Consider the following 13,990-nt stretch of genomic DNA (forward strand, 5'->3'; position numbering starts at 1 on the left):
ACTCAGAAATCTGCCTGCCTCTGCCTCTGCCTCCCAAGTGCTGGGATTAAAGGCGTGTGCCACCACTGTCCTGCAGCTTTAATTTCAACAATTTTTGTGCATTTAATACTTTGGTGAAAATGTCATCTATCCCTTAATCAATTAGGAAGTGCTCTGACAAAAACTGCATCTTCTGAAATAAATTTAAGTAAAATGCAGAGATGGGAGTTTTAAAAACTTTTAACATTTTAGCCTTTAATCCCAGCAAATGGGAGGCAGAGGCAGGCAGATCTCTGTGAGGTCGAGGCCAGCCAGGTCCCCATAATGAGTTCAAGGATGGCCAGGGCTATACGAGTTCAAGGCCAGTAAGATCTCGTCTAAAAACCAAACAAAACCAAAAGCTTTAACATTTAAAGAATCTGTATCGATGAGGCAACATTGCAGCATCTCCAGTGAGATGCTCAGTGAATTCCACTGCTTGTTCCGGCATAGCTGAGTGTACATACAGAGTAATAAAGAAATTTAAGCAACACTTTTTACAAATTAAACAAGGTAAACTACTTACCTGAAATAGGAGCTACATGTTGCAAGAACCATCTTATGACAAGGGAATTCAGTGCCCTCAACAATTAACACTATGTCAGTAAATAACTGCTGTTCATAAAACAGTTTCAACTGTTCCAACAAGGACACAGCATATTCGGTATTGATCTGCTTTTCCTCTTGAGTGGACATGATTGTATTCCATTAATATCTTCAAGAACAGATTAGAAAAGTCCGTCTTGATGGGAGGTCAAATGAATACTTCAGAAGTAAGGAGGGAGTTCACTTGCTGTTATCTGCAGCATTCAGAACAGAACTGACACAGCCACTATGAGTATCTTGTTTCAGGCTCACAATCTTTGCTAGGTCATCCTGTGCTACAGTTTTTCAACAGATTCTCCAAACATCCTACTCAAATTTGAAACTGTGAAGCTCATGAATAAAGGGAAAAAATACAGGAGGTAGATTTTGTTGCAACATCTTATGTTCAGTAGGTTTTCTGCAGAACTAAAAAGAGAAAAAGTTCAGTTAGAATATGTAGATCAAGCTTTTAGAACACAATATTTAAATCAACAACCTTTGATACACATTTATGTGAACTTCCAATCAACTTTAGATATAAGTACAAAAATTAAACAAAAGAAAAATGAATTGTTCAGTCTATAACACTTAAAATAACTAGGCTGCAGAAAATTAACACTTTAAACTTTTTGCCTTCCATACAAGATCCTAGAAAATCCTAGAAAATAAGCAAATGAAAAAGCAGGCAATTTTAAGGTTCTTTAAAGAATTTAAATTGCAAAAGCAAGATCTTTTACTTATTTAACAGCAACATCTGACAGCAACTTAAGGGAAAACCAAAACTTGAAGAGAAGCCCTCTTTGGCAATGGGTGTCAGTCTGAAGATACTCATATGTTCACAAAGACTGCACAGCAACTGGATTCAAACTGTGCTATTTCTAAATTCAAAGAAATTCTATTGTTTAGACGTCTGTATATGTAGGTATCAAACACGTATTTTGTTGAGGAGATGGAGACAAAGTTCAGAACCTTGCAACATACCAGGCAAGCACTCTTCTACTGAGTTACATCTCTAAATTATATACAAGAGAAGTCTGTATAATTTATCTCTGATAAATATAATTTATGAGTGAGAATAACATGTTACACAGAAACACCCTTACCATACAAATTATGTTATCCAAATTAGTGTGTGAACTAATTGTCAGAATATTTGAAGGAAGAACAAGTTCCCTTCGAGACACTTTTACTACAATACATTATAAATCACCAGTAAACCCAAGTACCCATAAGAAATTAGACATAATCAAATGAGACTTGAAATCAAGAAGACTAGCTTATTTCAACAAATAAAATTGGAACAGCTAGCCGGCTAGTTTTTACTGTTACTTCACAAGATTTAGAATCACAGTGAAAACAAGTCTCTGTGTATGTTTGTGAAGGGGTTTCTAGGTTAGATTAATGTGAAAAGACCTACTATAAATGTAGATCCCAAGCTGAATAGAAAGGAGAAAGGTCAGTGGGAAGCAGCATTCAGTATTTGCTGCTTCCTGGCTGGGATGATATGACAGCTGTCTCAACCCTTGCCCCCATGGACTATACTCTCAAACTGTAAGCCAAAACAAACCATTCCTTAAGCCACTTTTATCATGCTTTAAAAAAAACATTTATTGATTGATTGTGGTTTTTTTCAAGATAAGGTTTCTCAGTGTAACCCACCCTGGCTGTCCTGGATTTGCTTTGTAGACCAGGCAGGCCTAGAGCTCACCTGTTTCTGCCTACTGAGTGCTGCGATTTAAGGCTTGCACCACACTTGGCTTATCATTTATTTTGCTACAAGGAATAGAACACCACTCAGTGGGGAAAACTCACAGCTATATTCTACTATATAACATTCACTTAGTGAAAGAACAAAAGAACTGGAGGTAGGCTGCTCTTCAGGACCAGGGTTCAGTTCTTAGCACACCACGGCAGCTCACAGCTTTCTGTAACTCCAATTCCAGGGAACTGGAGCCCTTGTCTGGCCTTTTCAGCACTGCATATACACGGCTCAACATACATGCAGGAAAAACACCCAATCCATGTAAAACAAATAGGGAAATCCAAATAGGTGGCTACCCATAAATTAACCCCCCCAAACTACTGCAATTTTAAATTAGATAATTAATCCTGAGTTCCAGAATCAGAGAGGGAAATAATTTTAACTTTAATTAGAATCACTGCTTTTTCCTCACAAAGTAGCAATCATTCAGAGTACCAAAGGAGATCACAATGTATCTTCTGGCTGGAACTACACAAGTGCCAGGACTGCTAATCCCAAAGACTGTCATGTTTCCAGAAAATTAACTAAGGATGGACGTAAAAAGAAATAAAGGCAAAGCAAGACCGGGACTCTAGAGGTTCTGTCATCCTTTTGGATCTGAAAGGTACATCATAAATCTAAGTTTTACCCTATAGTCTCTGAGGTTAATTCCTAAGATCACTAGCTGCTACCAAATAAAATGCAATGCTCTATGTTAGTGAAGGTTTAGAAACATTTGCATTATTCTTTACACCCAGAGCCCTTTATTCAAAATTCTTTGGATGAGATATGTCCTAGAATCTGAAGTTACATATTTTATAGAGGTAATGTGATACATATTATCATAAATTAAAACTCTCAAGAAATCTAGGGCAGTATTCCATAACTAAACATATCATCTTTACCAAGGGCAACAACATGGAGTAGTTGTCCTGTGACTTCCACACCTGAGCTATGCATATACAAAGTTCAGGACGATTAACAAACTAAGATGTCCAACACCACCAAGTTTTTCTGCAACAAAATTCCTTGCTCTTTAAGAAAAATAGGAAGACATCCTTAATACCCCGAGTCCATTTTGACTTTTGCTTTGATTGGAGTGAGAACCACTTAAATGCAGTGCCTAACTTTAGAGAGAGATGTCTGGGAGAGTAGTTACTGAGGCAAGGTCATCTCTGACTTAGAGGATGGCTTAATCCACTGGTACACTCAAATTATGAAGACTAGTGGGAGACAGTTAAACTGTAAGAACTGGGACCTGATTGGAGGAATAGGTCTCAGGGAAGGGGGTGTTGTTCCTGGAGGCATTTATCATGTCCTAACCCCTTCCTGTTACTGTTCTGCTTCTCATCTGCCAAGATGTGAGCTACTCTGCTACAACATCCTCTAGCCACAATGGACCAAACCTCTCCTCCTTTAAACTGCGCTCTCCAATCACAGCAGCAAATCTCAAACATTACTCTAATTATTTACCATGTAACAACACATTTTACTTTTTTCTTTTCAACACCTCTTTTGCATATTATTCTATATTATATTAAAGGGCTAGTGATACAGAACAATCATAGAGCACATACTTGGAATATTCAAGTCCCTAGGTTCAATTCCCAGCATAGCAGTAACAATAAATCACATATGCCTTATCAACAAAAGTTGACATCCCTTATTGCACAGGAGTGAAGAAACTGTTTAGTTTTTAAAAGCTAAATTAATGTTACTCAAAATAAATTCAACTATTTTTATTTATTATTTACTACGAGTATTTACCCTTGAGGTACCGAGAGTTACCAACCATTAGCGCTCTCAAACATTATGCACATTTACCGTTCACTACAAATCACAGTCAAAACTACAAATGACTTTTTAAATGTCTCTTAAAAACCAGTGAGAGGCCAGGCAGTGGTGGCGCATGCCTTTAATCCCAGCACCTGGGAGGCAGAGTCAGGCGATTTCTGAGTTCAAGGCCAGCCTGGTTTACAGAGTGAGTTCCATGATAGCCAAGGCTATACAGAGAAACCTTGTCTCAAAAACCAAACCAAACCAACCAATCAACCAACCAACCAACCAACCAACCAAACAAACAAACAAAAAAAACCCCAAAACAGTGAGAGACACCTGGAGCAGGCAAAAGAATGAAATGGGTAAATACATTTTCCACAAAATACAGCTTTCCTTTAAGTGTCAATGGGGACAAACCTAAGGCCTTTCAGATGCTAAATAACCTACCAAGGACACTTCCAGCCCAAGGTTGTTTTATTTCAAGACAGGGTCAGCTTAAGCTCCAAACTTGGGCACTGTTTTTTGTTTTGTTTTTAACTGGTTGATTTTTTTTTTTTTTTGAGACAGGGTTTCTCTGTGTAGCCCTGGCTGTCCTGGAACTCACTCTGTAGACCAGGCTGTCCTTGAACTCAGAAATCCGCTTGCCTCTGCCTCCCAAGTGCTGGGATTAAAGGCGTGCGCCACCATTACCCGGCAATTGGTTAATTTCTTAAGAGAGATCTCTATATACAGCCAAGGCTGGCAACAACGTTGAAACTCTCTTGCTTCAACCTCCCTAGTACTGGGACTACAGGCTTATACCTCTATGCCCTACTCAAATTACAAATTATTGGCAAAGGCACTGCAGAATGAGTAAAATGGGCAGGTCCAGCAAGTACTTGTCTACCACTGAGAGCTACTCCAAATGAGAAGGGAAAATTTATTTATTTATGAATTCAACATACAGAATTCAGTTACCTAATTTTAAAGCATACTTTCAATACATGTATGATTTCAACACAAAGACAATAATGTATTTTGGCTCTGGCCTTCACGTCTCCATCTCAATGGCAGCATGCAACAGAATGGACTATTTTTTTAAAAATACAACTCTATTCACAAAAAAACTGACCATACTTTTATTTTAATCTACTTTTGTTGTTATTAGTGGTGTGAGACAGTAGTATCTCATGGCGTATTCTCAGGCTGGACTTCTGATGTTCCTGCACCTACCTCCAGAGTGCTAGGATTACAGGGATGTGCCACAGTCAGTCTATGTAGATCAGGGCTTCCTGCATACTAAGCAAGCACTCTAACACTGGAGCTGGGCGCAAGGGGAGGGGAGCTGGAGCTCACTATGTAGCTCAGGTTAGCCTAAGGGTACCCTTGCCTCAGCTTCCTGGGGTGTTATGTTATATCTTTACAATTTTTCAGGATGAACTGACTGCTACTGACTAAAGTATATACTGTAGTTTTGTTAGAATATTTTCTCTTTAGATCATAAAGACAAGGAGTAGCACAGACTTAAATTATTGATAATTGAACTAAATACGATTGTTAGTAAGCCCTACCTGTACATATTATATATACTACACTTTTCAAAATTGAGGGTTTTTTTTTGTTTTGTTTTGTTTTCGTATTGGTGGTTGTTTTTTTGAGACAGGGTTTCTGTAGCCCAGGCTGTCTGGAACTGAGTCCAGAATAGCCTCAAACTCATAGTAAACCTCTGACATGAGCCACCACACCTGCATTTTCATCTAGCACCTCTTACTATTCAAACACCGCTATTCTGGTTCAGTGAACTTTGGAAATACTTTTACACTTATATGAGGACCCTTCATTAAGGCTCCAAAAATCAAGCCCAAAAGTGAAGGGAAGACATCCCTCCCCAGATATATTCACATGGTGAGAAGGGCTGTTATAGATTAAAAAAAATACTTAGCTAGGCACACATAAGCACCAGTTACCCCAGCCAACATCTGAGATACTAAGAATGCCTGAATCTGTGAGCTCAAAACCCCATATCCAAGGAAGAAAACAAACAGACAAAAAACCAGAAAACAAACAAACTCACTACAACCTGACTATGGTGATGCACACATGAAAGGCAGAATTTGGGAGGCTGAGGCTACAAGATCCTAAGTTTAAGGCCAGCCTGGGATACATAGGGTTAGATTTTAAATCAAAATCAGAAACACAAAGGCCAGCTGTGGCAGTGCACATTTTAAATCTCAGCACACCAGAGGCAAAGGCAGGAGGATCTCTATGAATTTGAGACAAAAAGAACACAACCATGTTTTATAATGATCTGATCCAAAACTACTCAAAATTGCTTTCTGTGTTATTAACTACATCAACTACACAAACACTTGAAAAACATAAGATGTATAAAAGACAAGTTTCTACATATTAATACACATTCCTATAATTCCAGGTATTAAGGCTGAGGCAGGAGGATAAAAACAAACAAATAAATAAGAACAACAAAACAAAAACATTTACCGAATACAGGGACTCATTAGATGAAGCCAGGGCAAATCACTTACTGTACATGCAATACATAGTTGCTGGTTAGATTGAAGGGTTTATGTCTGTTGTCAGAATTATCTATTCACTTTGCTCTAAGAGTATACAAGTGTTGGTAGATAGTTCAGTGACAGAGTGATTGTCTAGTATGTGTAAGTAACCATTCTCCAAGTGTGTAAGTCTTCAGATGGCAAAATTCAAACTATGCCTGAAAGATACCTGCCAATTCACATAAATAATTACTGAAACACTCATAAAATAATAAAGTAATAACAATGAATTTGTTCTATAGGTTCAAAATGTTGGTATTAAATAATCAATATAAATTAAAGAAAGGTATGAAATATGGTAGCAGTGGGAGTGCTACCTAATTCTACTGTAAAATTTAGTTTTCACTTCTATAGGTTTGTGAGAAAACCTGTAACTATAGAAATATAAACAAGAGTAAAGTAACCTTTCAGATGTTAACCAGGCGAGAGAGAGGATAAAGTTCAGAATAAACACAACTGAATGTGAAAACTAGACCTATCAACAATTAACTGAGTTGTGGATGAAAAATGAAGTGTCAAGGGCAGGAAGGACAGGCATGATGACAACTACCAGAAATCCCTGAACACGGGAGGCTGAGGCAAGGGGACTATCACAAGTTTGAGGCCACTTGGGCTACACAGATACTTCCATGCCAGCTTGAGCTAAGAGAGCCTGTCTTTAAAGGATAAGTGGTGGTCAAAGAGAATGTGAACAAGACTTGTAGTTGCTACATTACAAAGTTTTAGACAGAAAAAAGTTCGTTAGAATCTATTACACTGTAAGGCATTTCACAGTAATAATGTTATTATATAAAAACTGCTAATCATCTGGGAGGCAGGCCTCTGGACATGTCTGCTAAGTGAGAACTATCTTTAACTACATAATTTCATGTGACCCATTAAGACCCATCTTAGCCTGGCAGTGGTGGTGCACTCCTTTGATCCCAGTGCTTGGGAGGCAGAGGTAGGCAGATTTCTGAGTTCAAGGCCAGCCTGGTCTACAGAGTGAGTTCCAGGACAGCCAAGGCTACACAGAGAAATCTTGTCTTGGAAAAAAAAAAAAAAAAGACCCATCTTAATTGTTAGTGAGACCAGTTTCTGGGCAGGGGGTCCTAAGTGGACACAACAGAGAAAAGAATAGTGATTATCTCTCTGTCTTGAATGTGGATGTAATGTAACTAGCTCACTTAAAATTCTGCTACTGTGGCTTCTCAGCCATGATGGACTAGAACCTAGAACTTCAAGCCAAAATAAAGCCTTTCTCCCTCATGTCGCTTTGGTCAGGGCATTTTATCACAGCAAGAGGAACCAAGATACTGGGCTATACAGTGAGACCTTGTCTCAAAATAGCAAAAAATAAAAACTGCTAAGGGTAGATTTTCAATGTTTCTGACTGTCTCTCTCGCCCTCTCTCCCAAGATAGGTGAGATGATGAGCATATTAAATAACTTCATCACTCCACAATATACACATCAAAGCATTAAACTGGGGTGGGAGAGATGGCTGAGGTTAAGGGTATATGTTGCTTTTGTAAGGATTTAGATGCAGTCCCAACCTCCACATCAATCTCACAGTAGCCTGTTATCTAACATTTCTGCCCTCCTAGAGCACCTACATACTTGGACATACCCATATTTAGAGATACATACTTAATTAAAAAAAATCTCTAAAAAATTATATTGTATCCCACAAAATGTACAATTATTTACTAGTCAAAAGTAAAACAAAGGCCGCAAGTGCAGCTGAGTGATAGACAGAGCACTAGTCTAGCCTGCAAGAAGCTGTATAAAGTCCTGGCTTCAATCCCAGCACTGGAAACACAAACTGCAAAACGCAGACACGTACATACACACATACACAGAGCTGGGTCTGGGGCACAAGCTACTCAGGACAATACGCAGGAGGACAGCAAGCTCTTAGCCTGAGCTACATATATTGTACCATCCAAAATTTTCTCAAAAAAATACTACGATGAAGTACGATGAAGGTCTTCCTTTAGGAATGAGCTTACAGGCCACTCAATTGTAGGAAGCACCATCTCTTGCTACCATCTTCCAGTACTGCAAGTGTCACTACAGAAGGCTGAAGACTTGTTGAAAAAGTTCCAAGGCATCTGGATGGCAAGTATTACAGTGTGTGTGCGCATGCGGTTGTGTGTGTGTGCGCATGTGTAAGCACATAAGCTCACATTACTGTGAGGGAAGCCCACTCCCACAGCTCACTAGCTGTGCACCTTAGTTTGCTCATATAGAAAAACAGAGCTCTGCCGGGTGGGGGTGGTGCACGCCTTTAATCCCAGCACTTGGGAGGTAGAGGCAGGCGGATTTCTGAGTTCGAGGCCAGCCTGGTCTACAAAGTGAGTTCCAGGACAGCCAGGGCTACACAGAGAAACCCTGTCTCGAAAAACCAAGAAAAAACAAAAACAAAAACAAAAACAAAAACAAAAAAACAAAAACAAAAAAACCCCAGAACTCTTCCATGGCTTTTTCAGGGTCATCTTTGAACAATGCTTTAAACGAAGCACAACAATTTTTATTAATCCAATCACTGGTGAAACTTTGAATCCTTTCCCAAAAGCCAACTCTCCATACTTTTTTAACAGGTCTAGAGATCCTCCTTACAAGGTCACAGTATTCCAATGCAATTCCCTATTTTTATCTTTTTCAGACAGGGTCTCACCGGGTAGGTCAGGCTGTTCTGGAGCCCTCTATATAATCCAGGTTTGTCTTGAACTCTGAACTTCCTGCTTTAGCTTCTCCGAAGCCAATAACCCACACGAGCCACCACGTTCAGCTCTAAATGAAACTTTTGTGAAATTAGTTTTTAAATGTACAGAGTTTTCTGATGGTACAAAGTATGAATTTATCAGCCCAACAAGATTAACTTTGGATGGCTGATGTCAGTGCAGAAAAAGTAAAGCCAGAGCCATAATAACAGTTATTAAACAAGTCCCTCTTTAAGAGTGGTCACTCCTCTTGGAAGACTAAATGGAGTGCTGTCGTAGAACTCACTATGAAGACCAGGCTGGCCTCCAACTAAGAAATCTGCCTGCCACTGCCTCCCAAATGCTGAGATGAAAGAAATGCACCATTACACCCTGCTCAATATATAATCTTTAAGCGACAAATGCTATACAAATGAGTTTTGGGAGTCATGACAAGAAAAAGTGAAAGGGTTCTGAGAAAGGCTGGGGCTTTGTTCTTTAAATTTATCAAATCTGATAAATTTCAGTAATTTTCCCTACTCTAGTAAAACTTGGAGCTCAGGTCTGTTCCCACTGTTCCTTTATTCCTAAGCTTTATTGTCAATCAGGTTAATGATACATACTTATGTGCATGAGGACAAGCTCACATACTAGAGTCTATGACCAGGGAGTTACCAAGGGCCTATTACAGAATAATTGAGCTCAGGATGCCATTTTGGATTATCGCTCCTTTACCTCTCCATTTTACTCAGTCTTAAGAAGCGGGAGGGGACTGGCTGATACTAAACTGACCCAAAGTTTTCCATTAACACTGTTTTCTTGGGTCAGTTCCTCCAACCACAACAGAAAACAATTACTGACAAGAGAACCAAGAACTGTTTTCACACATCTAATATTGTTTAAATTAACTTGTCATTCCTGATACCTCCAAGTTATGTAAGTTAATTATCATCTTGGATACTCTACATTCTTATATAGGGGTCTAAGGGGTAGAGCCCCTTAACATTGATTATGACTACTAAAACGTGTTTCCTTACAGAAACACAAAACTAAAAACTTGATGCTGAGTGTGCCCCTCTCACCACCAGACAGGGGAGAAGATGAATCCTGGTAGCCCAGGCCAACCTTAGGCTACTCAGCAAGATCTTGTCACTTAAACAAACCAAAGGCTGGGACTATAGCTCAGTAATAAAAGTAGGGTGCTTGCTTAGCATCCCCAGTGTTACAAAAATAAGTAAACCACAAGCTAAAGTTCTTGGAAGCCCCTGCGTGCAATGAAAGGCACTACAAGTCACTACAGCCATTTATATGAGTGGAGTAAAGAAAGATGGTCCCAGAACACTGTCTCCAATCACCCATGACAATCTCTCCTTCCCATAAAATGATCTAAGAACTCCAATCCTGCCAATGCATCAAGAACACCCTTCATACACCTAAGTGCTTGAACTAGCCTGCCAACCAATGCCTCAAGTTACGTAAGTGTCTGTTTTATTCAAACTCTGCAGTACAGGGCAAGACTGGTGTAGAACAAGACAGTTTCAGTACAGCAAAACCCATCATTTTCTCAGCCCCCACTGTTTTAGGAATGTGGCTGGGAAGGGGTGGGTGGTTTTCAACTATTTTCTAAATAGCACGCAAATCTGCAGAAAACCAGGTATCTTTTGGCTTTCAAGATTGCACTCAATAGGACATGGCATGCTAGTACTAGTGTGCAACCCCAGGCTGAAGCAGGACTTTAAGGCAAACCTGGATTACACTATTAACAGAGTCTATCTCAAGAGACAACTCAGGCTTCTAGGAATTTAACAAACATCTAAAACACATTCAATACTCAAGGTATAGAAACTAAGAAACGCTTTTTATTTCTGCTAGCTAATAAAGAAAACTCTACAGTGGCCTCACTAATTAATTACTATGACTCCTTTTAATTCTGTCATCTCTTTACAGTATTTGTAAAGTTAACATGTTTTACAGTACTGCGGTTATGGAAATAAAATGGAGAATAATTACAGTACTTATCTGAAAAAAAGGAAATAACAGTGTGGAAACACGGATTACATACAAAGCATGCTCAACAGAAAAGCCATAGTTGCCAAGAACTATATACCCTCTTTAAGATTTCTGGTCCTGATCTAAAAGAATCTAGAAAAGCGTTAAACTAACAAAAGAGCAAAGCAGAAAGGCATAACGTTATCAGATACACGAGAAGAACAGCAACCTTTCACATCACAAGAGTCTGGGAAAAACAACTGACTTGGCTTTTTCAAATGGACCTTAGATTACAAATAAGAGCTTTATCCAAAGGCTGACTAAACGAAGGCATTCTCAACAGCAGAAGACCTGGTCTGTATTACTCAAATTTGGGGAAGAATTCATAACTTAAAAGAAATGAAGAAAATAAACTGTGTTAACTCACAGGAAGAAAATATAATTTCAATCAGAGCACACTGCTGACAGGGCTGTTCCTCAGTATCTGCTCAGTGAGCCAGACTTACAGATTCATGTATAAACAACACGTGACCAACACGGTCTCCCCCCCCCCCCAAACTCCCTCCGTTTTTACAAAACTGATATAGCTGTTCACAAAGCAAAGTCTTTCAAGTTTACTATCTTAATTTCTTGCTTAACTTAAGAGGGGCCACCAAGGAAATTCTAGAGCTCTGCAGCCTGGAGAATACGCATTGCTTTTCCTTTAAGCAGCTATAAAAAGGAATCTTAAAACTACTAGGCCAGGAGCTTGGTGGGGCGGGAAGTGGGGGAGAGCACACATTAACTCAAAACAACTGCACTACAGCAGCGCTGGCACAGTCATCCGACTTAGAGTTCGGTTCAAATCCATGATAAATCCGTCTAAAGCAAACAGGTTTCAAAGGGCAGCTTCCCCTTCCCACAGGAGAGCATAAGCAGGCCGAGGACAACAGGACCCCCGGCTAACCTGGCTAACTCTTGGTTACTGCCGATGTGTCAAGAAAAAGAATATTTAAGAAAAAAAGAGGGGGGGGGTGCGCAAGGACGCGGTCGCCCTTCTTCGGCTGCCGCGCGACACGAGCGGAGCAAAACAGCTCTGCCTCGGAAGGACGCCGCCCCGAGCCGCGGGGCTCGCGCAAGGCCGCGCCGGAAACACCGCGCGCTCGGCGGAAGCGCCCCAGTTTGAAAGCCGCCGCCGCCGCTGCCTCCCCCGCCCACAAAGGCCGCCCGCCTCGCGCCCGACCGGGCTCACCTCCGTCCCGGCCGCCCAGCTCACCGCGCCGCTCCGCCGGGCTGCACTCACGCGGCCTCACGCACGGCGGGGGCGTGGCGCTGCGGGGATCCGGGTCCGCTCGCTTCCGCTTCCTCGCGCCTCCTGGGCTGGGCCGTCACGGCCTGCCGCCCGCGCCCGCGCCCTGGCCCGCTCCAGCGGCGGCTCCGCCGGCTCCCAGGTGTCCGCGGTTGGACCCCGCCTTCATCTGGCTCACCGCGCCCTTTTCCTTGGCCCCAACCGGAAAGCCAAAACAATCGGAGCCGCGCAGGCGCGGGAAGGAAACGGAAAGCAGGAAGGGCGGAGGCGGCGCGTGGTGACGCTGGCGTCTGGGTCGGAGCTTCCCGGGCTGCCGCCGGGCGGCCAGGGCGCGTGCGCGGAGCGGGGTCGCGGGGGCCACCCAGCCTCAAAACCTGGAAAAAGCGGTTCCCAAAGTTCTCTTCAGCGGCACTCGGACTTCTGGGCGGCCGCAGTTGTTCGCCTCTGAAGGTGTCTACCGGAGATACAGACATCTGCAGGCTTGGCCAGAGTCGGGGCCAGCACTACAGCCCGGGAAGTTTGAAGTTAGGGGAGGAGGACCTTGGACCGTTTACTGAATGGGCTGTTTCCTTAGTTCCAGCCTCCAACGCCTTCGAACGTTCCGTTTGTTAAGGCCTTGGAAGTATTGGCACCACGGAGATAACCCGCAGTTTGGAAGCAAATGGGTGCAGAGGACGGTCTCCGCAAGTGACGCCTCCAGCCAGTTTTTACTGCAATGCAGCAGAAACCCTCCATGCCCCACATTTCAAAGCGAGGCCTTGAAACAGCCAGTGCTTGTGGTCTGCGCCTTTTTTTTTTTAAACTTGCCGTAGCTTGTCAGCAAGAAAAAAAATTATAGATTTTCCTAAACATACATGTAACAAAAACAAAACAAAAAAGAATTCAGAATTACCTACTTCCTAATTAGAATAAGTCCAGTCTGGAGAATTAGGGATGGCTACAAGATAAAGAGACAGACAACTCTAATCCCAGCTGGCAGGCGGCTGGAGTAAAGGATATCAGGAATTCCAGGCTGTCCTTCACCAAATAGTTCAAATTTTAACATGAGCGCACTAATGACAAGAGACCATTTAAAAGTACTGGGGGTTAACAGGTCCTCAGAATGCATTACAGAGCTTATATACAATGTATCTATCTTGCTTCCCTGTAAGGATACAAAGAAAATCTTGTCTGCTCTCAAATACAATGTATCTATCTACTCCATTTTGCTTTCTTGTAATGATACAAAGAAAATATAATTAACCGTGCTAGTATACACTGTATCTATCCACTCCATTTTTGCTTCCCTGTAATAATACGAAGAAAATCTAGTTGACTGACATCATTATGAACACCTAGCACATAACACAAGG

At 41.4% G+C, this 13,990-nt stretch overlaps 1 protein-coding gene across 3 annotated transcripts in view; it reads right to left on the reverse strand.

Moving 5' to 3' along the window:
• The window catches only part of Kbtbd2 (kelch repeat and BTB domain containing 2), a 25,294-nt gene extending 12,464 nt beyond the window's left edge, over positions 1-12,830 (reverse strand). Inside the window, exons 1-2 of one of the 3 annotated variants that reach the window (XM_031382015.1) lie at positions 12,582-12,830; positions 545-1,029 (exon numbers count right to left, since the gene is read on the reverse strand). In XM_031382015.1, the coding sequence (XP_031237875.1) occupies positions 545-714 (170 nt within the window). In that variant the 5' untranslated portion in view covers positions 715-1,029; positions 12,582-12,830. Of the gene's footprint in view, positions 1-544; positions 1,030-12,296; positions 12,536-12,581 lie in introns of those variants that run through there. The other 2 variants (XM_031382017.1, XM_031382016.1) reach the window with 2 other exon arrangements.
• Between the last annotated feature and the right edge of the window lie 1,160 nt (positions 12,831-13,990).

Source organism: Mastomys coucha, unplaced genomic scaffold, assembly GCF_008632895.1.
Source record: "Mastomys coucha isolate ucsf_1 unplaced genomic scaffold, UCSF_Mcou_1 pScaffold20, whole genome shotgun sequence".
Classification (NCBI taxonomy): domain Eukaryota; kingdom Metazoa; phylum Chordata; class Mammalia; order Rodentia; family Muridae; genus Mastomys; species Mastomys coucha.